This window comes from Equus asinus, chromosome 8 (genome assembly GCF_041296235.1).
Source record: "Equus asinus isolate D_3611 breed Donkey chromosome 8, EquAss-T2T_v2, whole genome shotgun sequence".
Lineage (NCBI taxonomy): Eukaryota > Metazoa > Chordata > Mammalia > Perissodactyla > Equidae > Equus > Equus asinus.
In genome coordinates this window covers 89,240,944-89,263,489 of record NC_091797.1, presented here as the reverse complement: position 1 = coordinate 89,263,489, position 22,546 = coordinate 89,240,944, and the positions used below count along the sequence as shown (strand labels likewise).

Here is a 22,546-nt window from a genome sequence, read left to right as displayed (position 1 = left end):
AATGAGATACCAGTTTATACCTACTAGGATGGCTGTAATAATGAAAAGGAAACATGGAAAATAGCAAGTGCTGGTGAGGATGTGGAGAAATTGGTACCCTCATATATGGCTGGTGGGAAGACAAAATGGTGTAGCCACTGTGGAAAATAGTTTGATGGTTTCTTAAAAAGTTAAACATAGAATTACCATATGACCCAGCAATTCCACTTCTAGGTATCTACCCAAGAGAAAGAAAAACATGTCCACACAAAAACTTACACACAAATGTTCATAGCAGCATTATTCCTAATAGCCAAAAAGTAGAAACAACTCAAATGTCCACCAATGAATGAACAGATAAAATGTGGTCCATCCATACAATGGAATCTTATTCAGCCATGAAAAGGAATGAAGTTCTGATACATGCCCCAACACAGATGAACGCTGAAAACATTACGCTCAGTGAAAGAAGCCAGACACAAAAGTTCACATATTATATGATTCTGTTTATGTGAAATGTCCAGAACAGGCAAATCCATAGAGACAGAAAGCAGATTGGTGGCTGGCGAGGCTTGGGATGCAGGAAGAAGAGAAGAATGGGGAGTGACTGCTAATGGGTACAGGGTTTCCTTTTGGGGATGACAAAGATGTTCTGGAACTGGAGAATGGCAATGGTTGTATAATATTGTGAATGTACTAAATGTCACTAATGGTGAATTCTATGTTATGTGTATTTGATCACATAATACAAATTTAAATGGCAGCAGCCATCTCCGTTTCCAGCAGTCTCTTCCCTAAGGTCAATCTTAATGCCCTAGGTGTTGCTCTCTCCCCTCTTAGTGGACTATCCGTGTTTGGTCCAGCTGAGGCCGGAGCGTACCTGAGCAGATGGGCTCCTGGCTGCTCCAATGGGGCTTGGAGGCGTTGATGCATGTCAGCGTCTTGGCACCCTGGAGCTCGTAGCCCAGGTGGCAGTGGAAGTGGGCCACCCCGCCGGAGTGCAGGTCCATCACGGTGACATCCCCGTAGTCGGGGCGGCGGGGGAAGTTGCAGCTCAGCATGAAGGCTGGGGAGAAAGGCAGAGGCAGACAATAATCATCCGTCCGAGGGGGAGACAATGAACGTGACCCACATCTCGGGAGCCAATTTGTGCTGAGGAGAAAGATGAGGCCCCTGGGGACTCCGGAGTGCTGGAGGAGGGTATTTTTGTGACTCTCGTTGATCATACGGTGCTGAGACTGCCAAATTAGCACTTTTCCTGGGCTCAAAGCTCCCCACCCTGCCTAGCCAGAGACAGCAGGTTTGGGGTGAAAAATGAGTTCCTCTACCTTGTTTGAGCCTTTGTCCACGTGGACGTAGAATGGCCTTCTCCTTGAGCACAGGAGGGACAGTATCGCCCAGATAGATTAGTCCCACCTGCACGGACATCTTAGGTGTTTGTTAAAAAAGCAGACTCTTACACCAGAATTAGAATAACCAGCTCTTCAAGAAATGCCAAAGGGGGGGCTGGCCCCGTGGCCGAGTGGTTAAGTTCGCGCACTCCGCTGCAGGCGGCCAGGTGTTTCGTTAGTTCGAATCCTGGGCGCGGACATGGCACTGCTCATCAGACCACGCTGAGGCAGCGTCCCACATGCCACAACTAGAAGAACCCACAACAAAGAATACACAACTACGTACCGGGGGGCTTTGGGGAGAAAAAGGAAAAAATAAAATCTAAAAAAAAAAAAAAAAAAAAAAGAAATGCCAAAGGGTATGAAAAGCTTAAACACAACTATCCTGGGAGGTAAGCCGTTGGGTTTTGGAGGGAGAGCAACATGAGTTCACGTTTTTACTCTATCACTTGAAAACTGTGTGACCTTGAGAAAGTGGCACGGCGCCCAGGACTTCACTCTCCTCATCTTCCCAGTGAAGCTGGTAAGGTCCCCCCCCCCGCCCAGGTGGTGGTAAGGATGAAATGGGCTAATGCCAAGCAAGAGCATCCTCTGCCCAGTGTCTGGCACACAGCGCCCACTAGAGGGGGTGGCAGACAGGTGTGTGGGGCCATGTTGAGCTCCTCAATTTTCTTAAGAGGAAGTTGAACCCATCCGAGCCCCACCCCTAGACCGTGATCTGATCTCCCCTACAGAACAGGGCATCTATATTCCCAGGACTCATCAGGAGGAATAAACCCAACTTCATGGTTCAACAAGCTGTGTTTTTCCCATTTTTTAATTAACAAAGACAACAGACGGTATTCTCAATATGGAAAAGATGTCATGAAACAGACACTCCCACATGCCGTCATCCACCTGGTTCAGAAACATCCAAGGGGAAAGCTTAAAAGGATGGTTTCTCCAGATGTTTGGTCCATTTGATGTAAAAGTGGATGGTTTTCAATACCCTGCTGTGTGCCTAAGGACCCCACTTTCCAGTCGGTTATTTGGCAGGTGTCCAGGGAGAAGCCTCTGGTGGAGGGAAGCAACCTGAGGGCGTGGAAACTGCCCGGGCGGTGGGGAAACGGGATGACGAGGGAGAGAGAGAGAGAAGGAAGAGCGGATGGAGGATGGGGATGACGAGAGGGACGGGAGGAGAGGCAGAAATAAAGGAAGCAAGAAAAGAGGGAAGTGGAGAGAAAGAAGGAGAGAGGAAGGAAGAGAAGAGAAGTGAGAAGTAAGCAGAGAACAAGAGAGATTTAGAAATAGACAGGAAAGAAACACTGTACACGAAGAAAAAAGAGAAAGGGGCCCAGCGGCAGAAGCGCTTTACCAGAAGTCCACAGACTCACAGGGGATTCACGGATCAAATTCAGGAGCCATGACCTTGAACTGGCAAAGGGGGCTGGCTTACTTTCCTTAACCTTTAACTGATCTGCCGTGTTTCCTTCAATCACGAATGTAGGCGACAAAGTGTAACAAATTAGCAGAAACTGTGACTTTGTCACCAAGAGCAATCACAGATATTTTCATATCATAATGGATATCTTGACACATTTCTGATGCTCCTCAGTACTTTGAAATTACAGTAATTATCAGAACTTCCAGGAGACATTATGATCTAATGTCTTAATAAAGAAGCACATGGATTACGATATCATAGATTAAAACAATATTTTGACAACTGTACTTCAGGATGACTGGTTTCCTTTTTAATTGTATACATTTTATTTCATGCTCTTAAAAATGTTACTCTGAGAGGGGGTCCATAGGTTTGACCAAACTGCCAGAGGGATCCCTGGCACAAGAGGTTTGAGAATCCTTGGCTGCAGGGGGAAACTGAGACACACGGCTTCATCTCATCAGCCGCGGCCCGATCCTACCCTGGTAGTGCAGCTGGAAGGTCCCGAGGCCGTCGTCCTGGAAGGTCCGGAAGTAGATGGAGATGGTGTTGGTGGGGCTTCGGATCACCTGCCCCTCCACCAGGAGTGTCTGGTTGGCCAGGACGGTCAGCGTGGGGCCGTCCACCCCGCGGATGGAGAGCAGCTCCCCCTCCGACAGGTTCACGCTCTTCACCTGGGGACAGGCGGGGGCACGCAGAGATAAACTCTGAGTCGTGTTGGAGCCGGGGCCCTCCCAGGTTGAGAGGATGCCAGTGTAGCATCCTAACCAGCCGCAGGCAATGCCAACATAGCCCCCTCGACTGGACCCCAAGCCTCAGCCCTGGAAACATCTGGAGCCCTGGGAACATCTAGGACCCTCTCATCTCTCCAAAACCTGAGGACAGAGCAAAACCCAGCTGCAGGGCAGACGCACTGCCAGGATCTGTGGGACCCCATGGCTGGGTCCCGTGTGAAAGACTCCCGGATGCTGGCGGCCGAGACAGATTCTCCTGGAGCTTGTGGGTGGGGACCAGGGTCTGACCACCTTGTGCCCAATCTCCAGGGAGGCAGAAGAAGGCATCCCACCAGAATGTAGTCTCTATGGAGGGAGGGATTTTTCCTTGTGGCTCAGTGTCCCCAGTGCCCAGAATAGTGCCTGGTACATAGTAGGTACTCAATAAATATTGATCGAATGATTGAATACATTCTTCCCCTTCTGCATGGACTGGTGAGTGAGGGAGTGGCAGCCTCATTCTGGGGCATTCTCAGGCTCATTGTTATCCTCCCAGATGGTGGCTCCCACTATAGAGATTCCTTCAAGAACCATGTGCTTGGTGCCGGGTCCACTTTCCCAGCTTGGGGGAGAAAGAAGGAGGACACTTTACTTATACAAAAAGACATTGAACCAATGGAGTAGGCGTGCAGTGGGGACATTGAACCAATGGAGTAGGCGTCCCAGTGTCCACTTTGAACATTGATGCCTCCCGTAGTGGGACCTGGGATCCTAGTCCCTCTGCCCCTGGTCTAAGCAAGGCAGGCATCAACCCCTTCCTCTTTTTAGGCCATACACCTTACTCTCTTTTCTCTTTGATGGACTCCTACTTATTCGCTAAAGCCCCGCTAAAACTGCCTTCCTCTGTGAGACCTTCCCTGACGGCCAAGGAGCTTGCCCATCCCCCCACTGTGATTCTACGAGATTCCCCATAAACGTCGAGGAGACACCTTTTCAAATGGCATCCTAACATCTTCTATGCACGTCTGTGTCAGTCACAAAGCTGTGAACTTCTTTAGGGCAGGCCCTGCCTCAGCTGTGCACATCACTATATCCCGCAGTGCCAACTGCCGGGACTGGTACACAGCAGGTACTCAATGAAGGAATTCTGTGCGTGATAAAGAGCTCCATCCAGTATCAGACACAGAGTGGGTCTCTTCCCGGGGTGGAGGAAAGGGTTCATTAAGTGCCGCCATCTGATGGACCGCAGCTTTTCTCCAGTTCACTTTAATTTCGTGAGTATTTATTAAGCACCTACTATGTGCCACACCCTGTGCTTAGTCAGCTCTGGGGGCTGCAAAGACCACAGGTTCTGCGCTGAGTGCTTACCTGTATCCATCCAGCACAAGTCAGGAAACCCTCCCCTGGGCAAGGTTCTGGTTAGGTCACGCCACCGACTCCGCTCAAAAAACTCGTGACCGCTCCTCACTGCTCACTAGAAAAAGGTCATATCCAGACCTCTGACCTTGGCTGGCCAGGGTCTGCCACCACGTGGCTCTGGCCTCCCTTTCCAGCTCCACTTCTGTCCTTTCCTCTGTGGGACAGTGAACCGGACAGTTCACCGCTCCCGGGCCTGTCTCCCTGGCCCATTTGATAAAGGACTTCTCAGGCCGGGTGGCCGGTTGGGGAAGGCCTGGAGCCAGGGCGGGGATGATTTGTAATGTGCACTGAGCACTCGCTCTCTGCTAGGCTCTGGCTGAATGCTCTCTGTGCATCGTCATCCTTACTCCTCTTCTAAACTCTGTAAAGTAGTAACCTTATCATCTCTATTTTATGGATGGGCAAACTGAGGCTCAGAGAGGTGGAGTTCCTTGCCCAATGTCACGCAGCTTTAACTGGGAGAGCTGGGACTTCAAACCTAGATGTTTGAGGGCTACGCCACTCTGCCTTTCCATTCTTAGTTTACAGGCAAAAGTTTGCAAATGAAGCGAATTGGTTGGGGCTTCCCTGGATGTGTGTGTGGGCGTGTGTACGTGTGTGTGTTTGATAAGCAGGATATCAGAGGACTTTCCTTATGGGTATAACGCCTCCCAATTTATCAACACATCCCCTCCCCTTCATGTGCACCAAGCCATTTCATCTGTGCACTGAGTTGGGAACTCCTATTCACTCGCCAAAGCCCGGCTCAAATTGCCCTGATGAGGGCAAAGAGAGAACCAAACCGGTTAAGACGATAACAGTAAGCCAAGTCAGACAATCCTCTGGCGATTTCCTGCTGGGAGAGGCAGCCTCGGCAGGGCCCCTGTCTGCGGTTACCTGGAGCTCCACCCCGTAGCCAGTGTAGACCGTCACGTTGTACGTGCACTCCAGGAAGTTGCTGAGGGGCAGCGGGGGGTAGTCTCCGGAGTCTATGTAGCCCTCGGGATCGGAGAAGCTCACACTGCAGAGAGCTGGAGGAAGCTCTTTCATTAGGACACAAGGACAGTCAGATGCAATCTCTCAGACAGGCTGCAGGGTGGGACAGGGCCCCTGGGGACACCCACCTCCTCCTGGCCCCACCCCTCCCACTGCCCTTAATTCTCCTTCCGCCCCAGAATCAACACAATGATCAAGATAGCAAGAGGTGACGCGGAACGATCACCGACTGCCTGCTGCTCTGCACCATTCCCACCTGACCCCGTTCATGTTTGCAGGGACTAGGATTTCACCCCCACTTTAGACATAAGTAAACCAAAGCTCAGAGAGGGGCAGCGTCCGGGCCAAGCTCACACAGCGAGCAGGATTCAAACCGACAGCTCACACTCTTTAATGAGTGGCTATGTTGCCTTTGTCCCAAATCAGGGTATGAATGACAGTCGCTGTCTCTCTTCTCGGTTTGAAGATGCAAAAGAATTTAGAAGAAGAAAGCCTGGAACACGAAGTGCATTTTATCACACCTAGGGAAGTTCAAAGGGAAAGCACCTCGGGAAGGCTTAGGGCCTTCTAGGCAGGCCAAAGAATTCTGGTCCAAGGTGGAAAGGTTTTGAATCTGCTCGTTAGCTGTGTGGCCTTGGGCAGCTTGCTTGATGTCTCGGGGTCTCGGCTGTCTTTAAGATGGGGATATTAATTCTGAGCCACAGGGTCAAGCTCATGGTCAGTGCTCAGTAGATGGTACCTGCTGGCGGGGCCTGGACTCCCTGGTCCCCCGGTCCCCATGCCCTGCACACAGTGGGCGCCTCATTGCTGCCGCAGGACGGCTGGAGGCGCTGGGCGCTGCCTACCTGGAGCCTGCTCAGTCGTGATGACCGTGGTGGTGATGATGGTGGAAGTCGTGGTCTCCTCGGAGGCTGACCCGGTCAGATCGTTCTCACCTTTGTCCATCAAGGTCATGGGACTGGCGTCCTCAGGGGGAGCCTCTGGCGCCTCCTCGGGCGGGGCCGGCTCCCCGGGGGCGGGCCTCTGCGGCAGCGTGTGGGCCACGTAGGGCTGCGCGGTGAAGGGTGAGATCTGCAGGGGCGCCGGCGTCGTGGGCCCCGCGCCTTCCTTCCTGTCCAGCCAGAGGGGCTCCTCCTCCGAGGGCCGGCGGGTCTCCTCCAAGGTCGCGGGGTCCGGGTCCCCCGGCGGGCGGGGCTTCTCCGTGGCGGAGGAGAGGACGCCCAGGCCCGGGGATGCTGGCTGGGACCCCGCCCTCTGGAGGGCCACGGCGGAGGTGGCCTTCGGCCTCAGCTGTTTCCTGGCCAAGTTCACCTGTTGGAGCGACCGCAGCTTCTTCCTGGGGGGAAAGGTCTGCTTGGTGGCGGCCTCCTCGGGTAGCAGCGTGGCCAGGGCCGCAGGGTCCTGATGCGCGGAGGGGGCCGTCCCTTCCAGCTCAGGCTGCCGACCCTCTTCTCCTGACTGCGCCGGATTCGGGGACGCGGTTGTCACTCTCTCTTCCCGGCTCTCTTGGCTCAGACTGCTGCTCCCCAGGGCTCCTGAGGGCATCAGGTAAGTCCCTGGAGGGCTGGCGTCTCCCTCGGGTGGCCCATCTTGGGAAGAGGAGAAAAGACATCAGTTAGCTTGGGGCTGGGGTGGTTAGGTCCTCTACCCTCTGTCAGACTCTGAGGGTGGTCCTGCTAAGGTGGCATCCAGGGCTTGCCAGGACCCTGGTACAGCCCCATCAACAGACACCGGGGCCACCTCCCTCCCTTCCTCTTTCCCTCTCTTGTTCCATCCTTCTTTCTCTCCCTTCTTTCTTCCTTCTTTCCTGCCTTCTCTCCCTTCATCCTTTGCTTCTTCCTTCCCTCCCTCTCCTTCCCTCACTCCCCCACTCCCTTCCTTCCTTCCTTTTGCTGACTGTGGAGGCTTAGAGTTGCTAGTGCCAGGCCTGAGCTAAGCGTTGGGGCTAGAGAAACTGAGACTCTCACAGTCTAGTTATACGTGTACTGGCAGAGGGAACAGGAAAGGAGAAATAACCATATTCGATGTGATAAATGCTTAGGAAGAGAGAAGCTTTGCATGCTAACAGGACAGAGAAGACAGTCCCTAACCCAGTCTGTGGGGCGGGACCACCAGGTACAGCTGGGCAGGTTGTTCACTGCACAAGGACATCCTGCCGAAAAGTCGAGTGGGGCTGTAACCAGCCCGCACTCTCTTCTCCAAGCCGTGTGCCCTGGCTCAGTGCTAGATTGTCCTGGGATCAAGGGAGCATGTTTTTTTACTAAGTAATATAAAAGTGACCTTGTGGGAGACACAGAAAGATCTGAGGCTTCAGAATCATGAGGCAGGTCCAGAACAGAGGGATGTGGGAGACTGTGGAGGCCTGGCTGAGGTGCGTGCAGCAGAGCCATGCAAGGGGCCAGGGAACAGAAGTGAGAGACAGCTGTTGAGGTAGGGAGGTCGGGGCCAGACCCTGGTGGGCCTCGTATACCCTGCTAACTCCTTGGGATTTATTTCGGTCTGGAAAGTAAAACTATCTAGTCATTTCAAATATGGGCTGACCTAGGCAGCTGTTTGACAGAATCACACGGGAAATCAGCTTCATTTACTTATTCGAGACCCAGGTCTGCCAATCGCAAGCTGGCCAATGACTTCACCTCTCCGAGCCTCAGTTTCTTCAGCTGTAAAATGGGGCTGTAATTTCCTCTTTGCTGGGGTTGTCATCATTCGATTAGTTGGTGTTGGTAGAGCATACATACATGTATGTACGTACGGAGGCCTCACCCACAGTGAGTGCCTAGGACATGCCAGCTGCTGTCTTCCTTTTTACCATCGTCATTGTAATTGCGCCCCTCCATAGGAGGTTGTGTGGTCTATCTTGAGAGAGAGAGGAATTACGTCCTGGGGACAGAGGCGCTCGGACTGAGAGCGGTCCTTGTCGATCTTCTGCACAGAGACACTCCCTCAGCCACAGTGTCCAGGCCCTTCAGCACTGTCATTTAAATTTATTTCCGCAGCCGTTGGAAAGGCTCATTTACTTTCATGGAGTCAGTGGCAGTGGCTTAATCTATATAGACTGTAACGGTTTGCAACCAGCATCAACAAATGTTCCTGTTGTTCAACGTTGATTACCAGCCAGTGTGCTTTCCAGGCCGTCAGAGGCACCAGGGCAGGAGTGGGCATGGGGGGAGAGGGCGTACGGATGACCTGAGAGCAGATCAAGGCCATTCAGAGGCCAGGCAGGTTTCCTGGTCCACGGTGGGGAGCGTCGAGACTTCAGAGTTAGTTAGACCTGGCTTCCAATTCTGCCTTTGACAGTTATTAGCCATGAGATCCTGGGCAAGCCCATTAAGCTTCTTTTGTGTAATAAGGATACTCCATCTACCTCAGCCAGGGTTGGGACATCCAGCTCCTGAGACCCAGCTATGATTTGATGCAAAGAGCTTGGATGCAGCCAGGGGTCGGGGGACTCAGGGGTCGTCCTGTCTTGGCCAGTCTTCCCTAGCATAACTTCCCGTGGGTTTTCTCTTCTCTCCCTCTTCTTTGTGTCAAATGGGCACTAAGACTAGGTAGGGTCTGAGGGCCCTTCCGGCTCTGACATTGTCAGGTTTTGAAATGACCAGGTAATTGGCAACTATTCTTAGAGCCTTTTGTTAATCTTGCTTAAAAGGGCAGAGAGACAGCCTCCATCCCGCTGACGTGTGAGTTTTGTTGGGTCCTGTGGCTATATTAGTTTCAGCCAGTCCTTTCACAAAAATGTCCCCTTGATCCCAAGTGGGGGAGGTGAGAGAAAGGAAGAGGGAGAGCGAGCAAGAGAGAGGGATGGATAGACAGACAGAGAGAGGGATGGAGAGAGAGATACTGGGAAAACAAGTCGTGTCAAAGATGATAAAAGGCTTACAAATGACGTCAGTGTATCTTGGCCATAATAATAGTAATATTTGTAACATTTTACTTTTGGTTGTTTTAGTGACTGCTGGATATGTGCCAAACTAAAGGCTTTGCATCTTCACTTAACTGTTCATTCTCTGTTTGTTACCTCATTTAATTCTTTCTCAACCTTACCAGGTAGAAATTATTCTTCCTATTTTTTTTTCTTAAAGATTGGCCTGGGCTAACAACTGTTGCCAATCTTCATTTTTTTTTTTTTCTGCTTTATCTCCCCAAATCCCCCCTGTACACAGTTGTATATCTTAGTTGCATGTCCTTCTAGTTGTGGGGTGTGGGACGCCGCCTCAACGTGGCCTGACGAGTGGTGCCATGTCCGCGCCCAGGATCCGAACCCTGGGCCGCTGCAGCGGAGCGCGTAAACTTACCCACTCGGCCACGGAGCCGGCCCCTATTCTTCCTATTTTATGGCTGAGCAAACTGAAGCTTTGGGATGTGCAACCTTTCCAAGGTGGTACAGCAAAGCTGGGTTTCCAGCCCCGGTCTTCCTGATGCCAAAGACCACGCTGCTAGCTCCCTTAAGAATACGGGGTATTGTTATCACTGGCATCTCCCCCTGGCCTCTTCCCCCTTATCCCTTCTCTCTCTAAACCCTCATTTTGTTTGTGTTTCTGCTGGGTGGGCTACCATGTTTTTCAAACATCGAGATGATAGTCCCCATCCCCCACCGCATTCCTTGTTAAAATACGAATTGTTAGTCTCCCCCCGCTGGACCCATCACGTCTGCATCTCCAGGGATGGGGCTTGGGAAGCTGAAGATCGAAAAGCTCCTTGGGTGACTCTTATTATCAGGGTTATCGGAAAAGTTCATTCCAGAACCTGTGATCTCGCCTGACTTTCTACGCATTCCTTGTTAGTTTGGCCTCCCAGGTGCCTGAAGTCACAGGCAGCAAGTTTGTACAGCAGGTGGTGACCCTTTCCAAGGCCTGTGACCTCCCCGGGCCATCCCAGCCCGTCACGATGCAACACAGCCACTGAGAGCAGAAGGAAATGCAAGAGAAAGGATTCTGTAATCAGCCTCCTTGCGCAGCCATGGCTCCCACCTCTGGAGTCCCCAGGGTAAAACCCTGGGATAAAACTGAGGGTAACCACAGCACCTATAAAGCATTTTAGGAAGTAAATCCAGCTACACGGAGTCAGCCCTTTCCCACGGAAACCTGACTGCCCTGGGGAGTTGCATATCCGCCAGCTCCCAATGTCCCCATCCCTTAGAGCTCTCACACGCCGGGATCTTGCTGGCTGGCTCCTAACTTAAGGCCATGTTCAAGTCAGATGAGAGTGCGTCTTAGGTCTGCAGGTGTACATCTCCCGCAGGGCCTGCAGGACTTCTGCTCAGCCAGGATGCTGGCCAGACGCGCACCACGCAAAACCAAGTCCACCGGGAATTAGGCAAAATTGGATCAGGGCCTCCGAGAGGCAGCAACTTAATAACTTGTTCAAATAGGCTGGTTTTTCCTGGGGCCCCAGTGACCACTGGGGTAAATTTACTCCTCTTTCTCAGAGCACTTAAATTTTTCAATCATCCTAGTCACATTCGGCTGATTCTTCCTTTATCGTGTACATTCTGTGCCCCTCTCCAATGCTGTCAATCAATTAATGAGAGAGAGCGTTGGGTGCCGACTTTCTCTGCTGATGAAATTCTGCAGGAGAGAGTCGACACTCTAGGATGTGGTCCTTGCACTCGAGGGCTTAGGAAGACGGGCACCCGCTGATAACCATATACGAATATAAGCGGAGGTTTCGTTAGATACACACTGATGCTCTCCTCTCTCTCAAGACACAATGGGGCACATGGAAGGTGACTGAGGATTTGTTCTGCCATCCAAGCTGGGGAGGGAGCACATCTCTTTCTCTCTCGTGTTCTAACTTGGATGGAGAGATGAGAGATTAGACTGGGAAGCATCCTATTAAGGGCAACAAAGCACAAGTTCTGATGTTCAGAAGCTGAAGTTTGTATCTTAAATGCCGGGTGGCAGCGGAATGGCGAGGAATGGCATGGGTTCCAAGCGATAGCATAGCATTGGGCAGGCACAAGGTAATGGAACCAGAAGTGGAGAAAACCAAAGCAGAGGATGCTTCTGCTGTAATGCTCAGTGCAAAAAGCAAGATGCAAAATTCGATGGCGTGTAGGAAAACGACCAGAAATGACCAACGAAAACAAAAGGCACTGCAGAGTCACGTTTTGACTTGGAGGAAATGCACCAAGGTGGTGGTCCTGGCTGCCGCTGGGTGTTGGGGCTTTTGGGGATGTGTTTTCTTCCTTCAACTTTTTGGTATTTTCCAAAATGTGGATAACAAGTATTTAATACTATCTTAAGTAAAAAAAAAAATTTACAAAAAGAGCTGGGTTTAAATGCTGCCATTAGCATCTCCTGATGGCGAGGCTGTGGGAAGGCAGACACACGTCTGTAATCCCAGAGGGCTTTGTTCGCCAGCTGAGTCAGGAACCCCTTTGGAATGTAGTCTCCTGGTGGGGACGATGACAATTCTTCCCTCAGTGGACTGTTTGCAGGGGGACCCTTTAGGAGGCAGGACTGGCAGTTGCATCAGTTGATATATTGTTGGTAAAGAGTTCTACAAAAACGTTAGTCTATTCTAATCGCCATTATTCATACCTGATCCAGTGATGGTCGCTTGTCCCTTTATACTCCACAATAAGGACTTGCCCAGCCGGCCCTGATTGGTTTGCTGGTCCCCAACAGGGACAAAACGAAAAATTAAATATCACGTCTTAAAGATCCAAAGGCTCCTAGAGTTCATGGTTACCAACTGTGCAGAGAAGAAAAATGAGGTCCAGAGAGGGAAAGTGGGCTGCTCAGGGTCACACAGCATGTTGGCAGCAGGAGCAAAACAAGGCTGTTTGAGGCTTGAAGGACCACGCCAAAACACATCAAACAAAACCAAAACCAAACCCAGGAATGTCGGGACCACCCTGAAGAATGTCGGTTCATCCTATGCCTCCTACATCTGGGCTGGATGATTCTTTGTGTTGGGGGCAAGGGGCCGTCCTGTGCATTGAAGGATGTTGGGCAGCATCCCCAGCCTCCACCCACTCGATGCCAGTAGCTACCTTCCCTCCACCCCCAGATGGGACAATCAAAAGTGATTCCAGATGTTGCCACATGTCCCTGTGGGTGTGCAGAATCACATCTATTGATGACCACCGGCTAATGACACTGAACAAGGGCTGAGTTGTCTTCTCCCACTCACATTTGATCATCACTTCGTTCGTTCATTCATTCATTCATTCATTCATTGAGCACCTACTATGTGCCAGTCCCTGGACCAGGCAGCAGGAGCTGGCATCCAGAGGTTCGCCTCGGATAGTAAACAGCCAGAGCTGATGCACACAACCCACTCTTTTTGAAACGGCACATAACCAGCTTAAACTGGTTTTGCTTCTTTAAAACAGGTTATTTTAATCAAACTTGCTCAATAGCAGAGATGGCATCGCATATGTGCCAGGTGGGAACCTATAGCCCCAGGATGACCCTGGAACCAAGAATCTTCAGCAATCTTGCCCCCAGACCCCTTTACGAAGTGAGAAGTCCTTCAATAAAGAAAATCCGGCTTCCAGCAGCCCAAGTGGCTTGATGGCCATCTATGGACAGATTCAAGACCAGCCAATCAGCTTATATGGGCCCAGCTGCGGCTCAGTGGCCCGGAACTCCTTAAATTTTGCCCTGAACCTTGGATCAGGGAGATCTCAAATCCTTGAGAGCCTTGCCTCTTGTCTCCTTGATGATTGACCTTGCGATAAAGCTCTTTATTTTCTCAAAAGCCGGGGCCATAGTACTGGCTTCTATGCGTGTTGGCAGGAGCCCTTGCTTGGTAACACTTTCAGTCTGAGAGGACCTGGCTCACTGGCCTACTGAGTCCTGTGGGAACGAGGACCCTCAGCTGGATCATGGCTCCCATCCCGTCTGGACCGTGACAAGACTTTCTGGGACAAAGGGCAGAGGTGGGAGGCGGCCTTGGGGGGCAGTGGGGTCTCCCCTGCTCCCTCAGTTGCAGCCCTGCATGGGTGTGCCTGGGCCAGCAGTACTGATTTACCCGCCACAAAGTGCATCCCAGCTGTGATCTCATTCCAGCCTCCAAACCATTCTGTGAGATGGGCATTTGGGTTTTCCTATTTTATAGATGAAACAAAATCAAAGCTCAGAGAGAGGACCTGACTTGTCCAAGATCAGAGAACAATCGGGATAGAGTTAGACACGTTCTGACGTTGTTTCCTGTGCTCTTCCTTCTTTCCTATACCCTCCAATAGTTTTTTCCCCCTATAAAATAGCTTATTTGAAAAATTCAAGAATACCTGAAAGATATGAATTCGAAAGTATAAGCCCTGCTCAGCCCCCGCCCTTTCCCCAATCCTGCCTTTTAAAGGGAATCAGTGATGGGAGGACCTTGTTTAATCTCCAGATGCAATGCGTTGGTATAAACATGCTAAGGGGTGATGGCACACGGGCGTGTGGGGTGGAGTCTGAATTGCTTGTGTCCGGGCTCAGCCCACTGCTGACCGCCCATGAGACCCTGGACAGCCACTCCCATCTCCGGGCCTCGCTGTTCTCATCTGTGAGGTGGGGTTGTACCAGCCGCGTCTCCTCGGGTTGTTGGAGGGTGAAATGAGTCAGAGCGTAAAGCACAGAACTCACGTAGCCGCTGTCAGCCCTCCCGAGCACTGGTGTCACTTTCTGTCTATCTGAACATTCACGGTTATCACATTGTGTACATTGCCCTGTCACTTACTGAAAATGCATTTTGAAATATTTCAGTCATTCAAAAAGAGTTAAAGACTAAGGCGATAAATACCCATGTAAGTTACACCTTCAGCGTAAGACAGGGAATGCACCCAGTGCCGTCGAAACCGTGCGTGCTCCTCCCTGTGCCGTCCTCCTGCTCCATCCTCTGGGAGTCATTACTATCCTGAATTTGGCCTTCTGTATTCTCATTTATTATGTGCATTTTATTATTTTAGTATTCTTGTTATTGGGATTTATTATGTGCTTTTATTTATTACACAGCCAGCCCCGGTGGTCTAGCGGTTAAGATCTAGTGCTCTCACTGCCCAGCCCGGGTTCATGTCCCAGCCGGGGAACCACACCACCCATCTGTCACTTGTCATACATGTGGGCTGCGTGTTGCTGAAAGCTGTGCCACTGGTATTGCAAATATCAGCAGGGTCACCCATGGTGGACAGGTTTCAGCGGGGCTTCCAGACTAAGACAGACCAGGAAGAAGGACCTGACTACCCACTTCTGAAAAAATTGGCCATGATAACGCTATGCATAGCAGCAGAACATCTGATACAGCGCTGGAAGATGAGAGGATGGCGCAAAAAGACCCAGCAGGGTTCCGCTCTGCTGTACACAGGGGCGCTAGGAGTTGGAATCAACTCAACAGCACTAACAACAGAAAATTTATTACACACGTCAATATCTCTGAACAATATATGGTATATGTTTTAAAACTTTATATAAATGCTGTCCTCCCCTATGAATCCTCCTGGAATCTGCTTTTTTCTTTTCTTTTTTCTTTTCTTTTTTTTGCTTGGAACTTTGTGGGATTCATCCACGTTGCTAAGTGTAGTTTTGATGGATTCATTTTTCCCGGCTGTATAGTATTCCATCACATTAGTATTCTACCACCACTTTTTCACTTAAAATCTGTCACAGGCGTGTTTTCACGTCAGCACGTACACAGTCACTTCATTCTTCTTTAATGCCTACATTAAAATATTAACATATGTTGTTGAACCTGGCTGCTATTGATTAATATTTAAGGAGTTGCTATTCTCCACCCCCTCCTCCTAAATAACACTGCGATAAATACATTTCCTTGGTGAACTCGTTCAAGTAATTCTTCAGGAGACTGTCCTACAATTGCATTGACACGCCAAAAGATTTGTGCATTTAAAGTTTTTGATTGACACTGGGAAAGCACCTTCCAGAATAACCTGAACCTCTTTACCCCGCTGCCAACTCTACAAGAGAGTGCTGCTGCCCTCTGGCTTCGTCAACACTTTACTTCCGGTGATGTTTAACTGGACCTACTGAGTTGGAACCTGGGGCAGCCGGACTCAGGCACAGTGTGCTTCTAGAGGACCTCCCAGATGATTCCGAGGCGCTCTCTGACTTTCTCTAGTTGCTGCTGCAGCTGTGCCCAAAGTCAGTCCTGATCTTTCACCCCCCTAACCACACTTCTACTCAAGAGCATCCAGGAAGCCCGTTCTAGGTTGCTTCCCAGGTCCGCCCCACAGCAGCGAGAATTTATATAACAGATCAGGACAGGGGTCAGTGGCAAATGAGGGCTAGGAAGAGAGTGTGGATGCAATGGCTTTGGAGCAAAAGCGGGCCCATCAAAACAGCAGTAGATTTCTAGATAAATAGGCTTCTTGGTCACATCCTAAAGCAGAAAGACACTTATGGTCAAGACACCCACTAAGATGGTACAAAGTGTTCACGATACAAAGTATTGTTTGCATGAGCAAAAATCTGGAAACAATTTACCTGCCATCTATAGGGAGCTAGTTAAATGATTGTAGGAACACACAATGGAATACACGCCGGATCCAAAGGAAGGAGATGGAATCATTGGTGAAGAACACAGAGAATGCCTGGCAAGACCTTTCACAATTATGAGTGCATCTCCCCTTTGATTCCACAAGTCCGCTCCTGAGAATTCATCCTGCCGAGAGATGTTTGCCTTCGTGCAAAATGACATACATACAAGGTTACGCAAAGCTACTGTAGACAGTAGCAAAGGTTTGGAGACGAATCAAGCATCCATCGGTCAGGTTAAATCAGTTAGGGACCATCCAGACAGAATGCCACGCAGCTGCAAGAAAAGAATAGTGAAACTGTCGCTGGACCAAAGAGGAGAGATGGCCAAGGTTGCCATGATGTTACAATGCAAGGTGCACGATGGTGTGCAGGGTTTGTTGCCTTTGGGGTAAAAATGGGGAGAGAAGATAAGGCTATGTATGTTTGCGTTTGCTTATCTGTGCATAAAGAAACTTGGAAAGGAGACACCAGAAACTAATTGTGCTGGTTCTAGAGGAGGTGGGGCATTGGAAAGAGGAGGATGGGGAGTAAGTGTGGGAAGAATTTTCACCGTGTCCCTTTTCACAGATGCATATATATGTATGCGTGTGTGTATGTGTCTATCTGTAGCCATATGTAGGTGTCTGTATGTGTGTGTCCATATAAATAAAATAGTACCATTCAAAAATTATGTGACTAATTAAAAAAATAATAAAAAGAATGGAGAGCTAGGTGCCAACACAATTCAGTGCAAAGCGAAAAAAGATCAAGGTAGAACAGTGGGTATAATTGTTCTCCTGGGAGTGGAAGGGGTGCATTTGAACGAGGTAACGGGGACTGTCTCCGCAGAGCAGCTGAGGCCTGGGGTGGCAGAGGGAGTCACTTTTTATTGCATCATTTATACAGTTTGATTTGCTTGCCGTGTGCGTGCTATTTCTATAGCAATGATAATCAGTAATAACCGTTAATAATAGTAATGAGCTGTCAACCCAGTTTCAGAGAGGGGCAGAGAACGAACCCCAGCCTTTCTGAGGGATTCGAGGTGCTCTTACATTTCCCTAGGGGGTGGGGAAGTCTGCTTTCCTCCAGCAGCGAGGCTTCAAGAAGCAACACCTGTGCCTCCCCTCTCCATCCCTCCCTCACTCATCCTTGGAGAGGGGGGACCGCCTGATTGCAGGAATTAGGGATGTCATTGGTATCCGCTGCATCCTCTTTCCAGGGCAGACCCACTGGGCTGAAAAGCCAGCTGTGCGGCTTTCTCTCTCTCTCTCTGTCCAGCCTTCTCTACTTGTGCCCCAGTACCCCAATCAAAGTGGGAGGACACAGTGTAGGTGTCCAGCTGTGGTCTGCAGCCCAGCGTAACCAGTAATAAAGCTGATTCCATCCGGCTCCTTGTGGCTACTCTCCAGTGGTTAAAAATCAGAGGCGGGGACCGGAGGTGAGTGATCCCCATGCCCTGCGCTGACTGGTTAAGAGTCCAGAGTCCTGGGAGAATGTTCTAATGGGTTTCATTGTCTTGTATATTATACTCAGGTTAAGCGCAAGTAACCTGGACTTCACCAAGCACGGCGTGCTCTTTTAGGAAGTGTTGACTTGGCAGTTATAATGAACGGCCCCTGGTGGTCCTCCGCCTTTGGCAAGACAGATGGGAATCCTCATACATAGGCAGTCTGTTAGCCACGGCAGATTTCCTACCACATCTCCAAAATCGGTCCCCAGTCAGGTTTGTATCAAATGAGCCCTTGGAAATGATCAAATGATCAGATTTTGTGTTTAAAGTTGGAAAAAATCAGCTGGGGTGGGTGGGTAGTACTTTCAAGATGTAAATCAGATTATGGGGTCTCTGATTAAAACCCACCAGAGGCTGCCCATCACGTTGAGAGTAAGATCAAACTCCTTTCACTCGGGTTCTGGCCTTGGCCCTCCCTCTCTAACGTCATCTCTTACCATTTTATCCCCCCAAATACAGTATCATCACAGACACTTTTTTTTCTGCTGCTTAAACCTTCCAAATTCATTCTGTACCTCTGGGCCTTTGCACATGTTCTTCCCTCTGCCTGGAAGTCTCTTCTTTGATATCTTTGCTTGGCTGGCTCCCTCTGGTCATTCAGCTGTTGGCTTACCTTCTCCACGATCCCCCTCACCACTTTCTATCTCATTGCCTTCAGGGTGCTTATTGAAATCTGAATTAATCTGGGCCGTTTGTTTCCTTGTTCATTGTCTATCTCCATGAGATGGTCCACATCCATGCAGCACCACCTCACATCCCCACATGTGTCCCAAGTGTGGAATAACTGGGACATTCGGAAGCTGTCTGGGAACCACAAGACCCCTCCTAGGATGTTGTGCCACATGATGAGTTGTGGTCTTCCCAGTATCTTCTCGTAAAGCGGAGCTAAGGTAGTGTTGGATGAAAAGTAAAAGTATATAACCGTCTTTATTTTGTTTGCTATTATCTTCCCCACCACCTACAACAGTGTCTTCCATGTAGAAGAAATCCAATAAATATTTATTGAGTTCATCAATGACGGAAGGCAGGAGAGAGACAAGAGCGGGAAGGATGGGGAGAAGGAAGGGAAGTTGGGACCAGCGACGTGTCATTCACCTTTGTGTTTCCTGCAGAGCCCAGTACATGCCAGACATCCCATGAATATTGTGGGAAAGAAGAGAAAGGATGCTTTGAGGCATTCAGCAAGTGTTTAGGAGCTGATGAAGTTTCCTTCAAGCCCAGAAATTCTAGAATCCTGAATGTGGCTGTGCATGGGTGGTGGGGAACAGGGAGGGTGTAGACACTGCCGACGCAGGACCAGGAGCCCAGGCCTCATCCTGGTAAAAGCTGCCGTGGTCCAGCCCCCAGCCTTCTCAAGGATCGGTTTTTCTAACTTCTTCCCTTTTCACTCAATTTTCTTCTCAGGGCTAAACTGGACTGATTTCTATTCCGCATCCTCTCTCCACCTGGAGATGAGTTAATCAGCAGGGAAGGAGGGCCAGGAAAGAGGGAGGAGGCTGGGGTCATTGATCGACCATCTGTGATTCGACACTGCCGCTGTGAGAGCATAAGGAAAGCCCAAGACCCCCGACCTCCCTCCTGCTCTCAGAGACGGGGACTGGAAGGGAAGTGGAGGCCCCGAGGAAAAGCCCCACTGTGTTCTCCCACAGGCGATCACTCTCTATGCGAGGAGAGGCCGGGAGAGCCCCTCAATACGGGATCAGCCTGAGCAGGAGACCATCCGCGATCATCTCCACCAGGCTCAGCCATTCATGCCGCTGAAAAATCATCCAAGGTGGGTTATCTAGGGGGGCGTTGTGCAGGCACAGGCAGAGCATGGGAAATGTCCAAAGCAGGCCAGACCCCGTGGGCAGTCCCAGGGCCGAATGGGGAGTGGGACGAGCTCAGCTTTTCATTTTTGCAAAGCACCAAAGAACCTGAGTCCGACCATGAGAGAAGCAAAGAGAGCAAGTGTACCTTCTAACCTATCCAGTTACTCCCACAGCCGTTGTTATGAAAACCCTGCTGCTCTCTCGGACCTCGCTCCGTACCTCTAGCCTATTCCATCCGCAGCAGCCAGAGAGGTTTTTCCAAATCACCTCCTTCCAGTGGCCAGTGGTCCTTTCTGGTAAACTTCAACTCCTTGGCTTTCCCGGGAGGGTTCCTGGTGCTCTGTCATAGCAGGTGGCCCCATCCTATTTCTCACTGCCTGCCACGGGCAACGAAGTCATTTCAGCCCTCCTGCGTCCGATCAATGTCTCTCTTTCTCCCACCTCTCATGCCTCCATCACTCTGGATATTGTGCTGTTGATCTCTACCTGCATTTTCTCTTCTTCCCTTCACTGCCCCCACCACCAAAGAGAGAAGTCCCCGCAGCGAGCACACTAGCAGACTTGTCTGGCTTCTTTCTTGTCCTCCTACTGGAAGGAAGTTTGGTTTATGATGTCAAGAGTGGAGAGATGTTCTAGGTGAATGTACCCACCAGCTTGCTCTAATCCCAAACATACTTGCATCACGGCAAAAGCAGAGGGCACGAAGGCAGCCCAGCCCTACAAACCACATGGTTTGCTTTAGCAGCGGGAAGGCAAATAGAAGCTGAACTGGTAAATCTGCTTGTTGATCTCTATTTTTCTGGCATTGCCCAACATGCTGGGGTCGCATGGGTGGAAGGGAGATTCTGACGTGATGTACACATCACCCCAAAGCAGCATAACAAACTGCACCTGTGAGCTGACATCCCGACCCCTTCTAATCTGCTGCAGACACCCAGGGGCCCCAGAGGACGTGCAGTAGGTGTTAAGAGGACAAGCTCGTACAGGCAAGGAAAGATTCTTTCAGTTTTTTGGCTGAGAGAGTAATTATCCGGTAATTGTCCTCTGTGAGCAGGCTTCTCCCCCATGATCGGGCCTCCTTTGTGATTCATGTTGGATTCAGAAAGCCATGCACCGTCTTTCATGTCCAGTTACGACTCATCAGGGCAGCGGCCGGGTGGTGCATCCATCTTCCTCGTGAATGAGCCCAGATAGCTCTTGGCACCGGGGTGAGATCCTGCCTTTGTATCCTTAACAATCTGATTAACTGTGGCTGACATCAGCGCCAGCCGATTAGCATTTCCATACTCCTCTGCCTTCCCACCTCCAGCCCCACCTCCTCTCATCCGCCCCCACGCCGCTCACGTCTCATGGCAAGAGACTCTGATTTCTTGCTGGTAGCGAGGGGGAGAGGAACACGGCGTGATTTATTTGTGTACGCGAGAATGGGTGAGTCACTGAGGGAGGGCTGGGAGACAGACACACAAGACAGCTCAGAGAGGAAACCCACGGTGGGGAATCTGTCTAGATTCAATTACCTATGTATTCGCATAGACAGATACACTATTCGAGAATGAATCCAGACGGTCCGAGAGTGAGTTTAAAAGACATCACGAACAAGTTCACAATTTCTCTTGTCCTGTTTTGCTCAGATTCACGGACAAGAACAAAAAGAACCAATGGGCATCCCGGGATGCTTATGAGGCTGTGCTCAGAGCTGGGAAATCAGGAAACCCGGGCTCGGACGCTGGTGGTGCCACCAAATTGCTATGTGACCTTGAGCAAATTCCATCTCCCAAAGTCTCGCCTTCGTGTTTTGTCAAGTTAGGACGGTGCCCTTTGGCTGGTCAACCTTAAAGAAACAAAAATTGGGGCGATGGAGGAAATTCTATGTATGACTCAGTTTTAAGATGTTCAAAGGGGTTTTACAATTTCGAGGCTTAATTTGTTTCGTTTAAGAGTTGAGAGCAGTCGTCTCTTCAGGCATGACGAGGACAGCCGTGGCTTTATTCGCTGGGGACAAACAAGACATTCTCGTGGCTTTACTGAAAGCATTGAAGTGCTTTGTAAATTTTTTCCTGAGGAGCTATTGTTATCTTCATTTTAATGAGGAGGAAACATTGGTAAGTGGCAAAACCAGGGTTTGAATCAGGACTGTCTGACCCCCAAACCCAAGCCCAGTGAGGCAGGAAACAGGCTGTATTTGTCCCGTGTCTCCCCTCCATGTCTGGCTCCAGGGTGAATGCCGAGTGCCACCTGCTACAAACAAATGGCACGGGGTCTGCTCCAGTTAAGAGGTCCCCGGAGACAAAGGAGGACACTGTCTGTGCCCCACGGGCGGCAGAGACCCAGGCGCTCCTCCTGAGGACTGAGCTGCAGAGAAAAGTGGGAGAACAGCTTCTACAAAGGCAGAACCCAAAGGCACCTCGGGGTTGGGGGAGCTGGCCTAGCATCCCCGTTTTACAGGTGGGCACACTGAGGCCTGTGGGGTGAAGGAGAAAGCTCTGGATCGGGACAGTGAGGAGGCCTCATTAACTCCCCCAGTGGCCTTTGGTAAGTCCATTCTCACCTCTGGGCCTCAATTTTATCCCCTGTGTCATGGAATAATTCCTTTAAAGAAAATCTTAAGAGGTATGACAACATAGGTCTGGATTGTCCACACCTTGTGCATTCCCGAGAAAGGTCTGGCCCTGGCCCAGCTCCTGGGAGGGGACCTATAAGCCCCTGGACTGTCCTGCCTGGTAAGTGTCGTTGTTAACCTGGAGGTGTTGGCCCCGCCGGGTACCCTGTGCTAAGCGTGTCATTTATGGTGTGGGCCTAGGGCTTGGTGTCAGTTTGACCTCTGGAGGTGCTGAGGACACAGATCAGCCACATGGGTGG

General features: G+C 50.4%; 1 protein-coding gene across 5 annotated transcripts in view; it reads right to left on the bottom strand.

Annotated features, from left to right (window-relative positions):
• The window catches only part of SEZ6L (seizure related 6 homolog like), a 185,020-nt gene that overhangs the window by 66,942 nt on the left and 95,532 nt on the right, over positions 1-22,546 (bottom strand). For 3 of the 5 annotated variants that reach the window (XM_044775661.2, XM_044775662.2, XM_044775663.2), the window contains exons 2-5: positions 6,746-7,489; positions 5,802-5,947; positions 3,275-3,467; positions 860-1,045 (exon numbers count right to left, since the gene is read on the bottom strand). In XM_044775661.2, the coding sequence (XP_044631596.2) occupies positions 860-1,045; positions 3,275-3,467; positions 5,802-5,947; positions 6,746-7,489 (1,269 nt within the window). The remainder of the gene's footprint in view (positions 1-859; positions 1,046-3,274; positions 3,468-5,801; positions 5,948-6,745; positions 7,490-22,546) is intronic. The other 2 variants (XM_044775664.2, XM_044775665.2) reach the window with 1 other exon arrangement.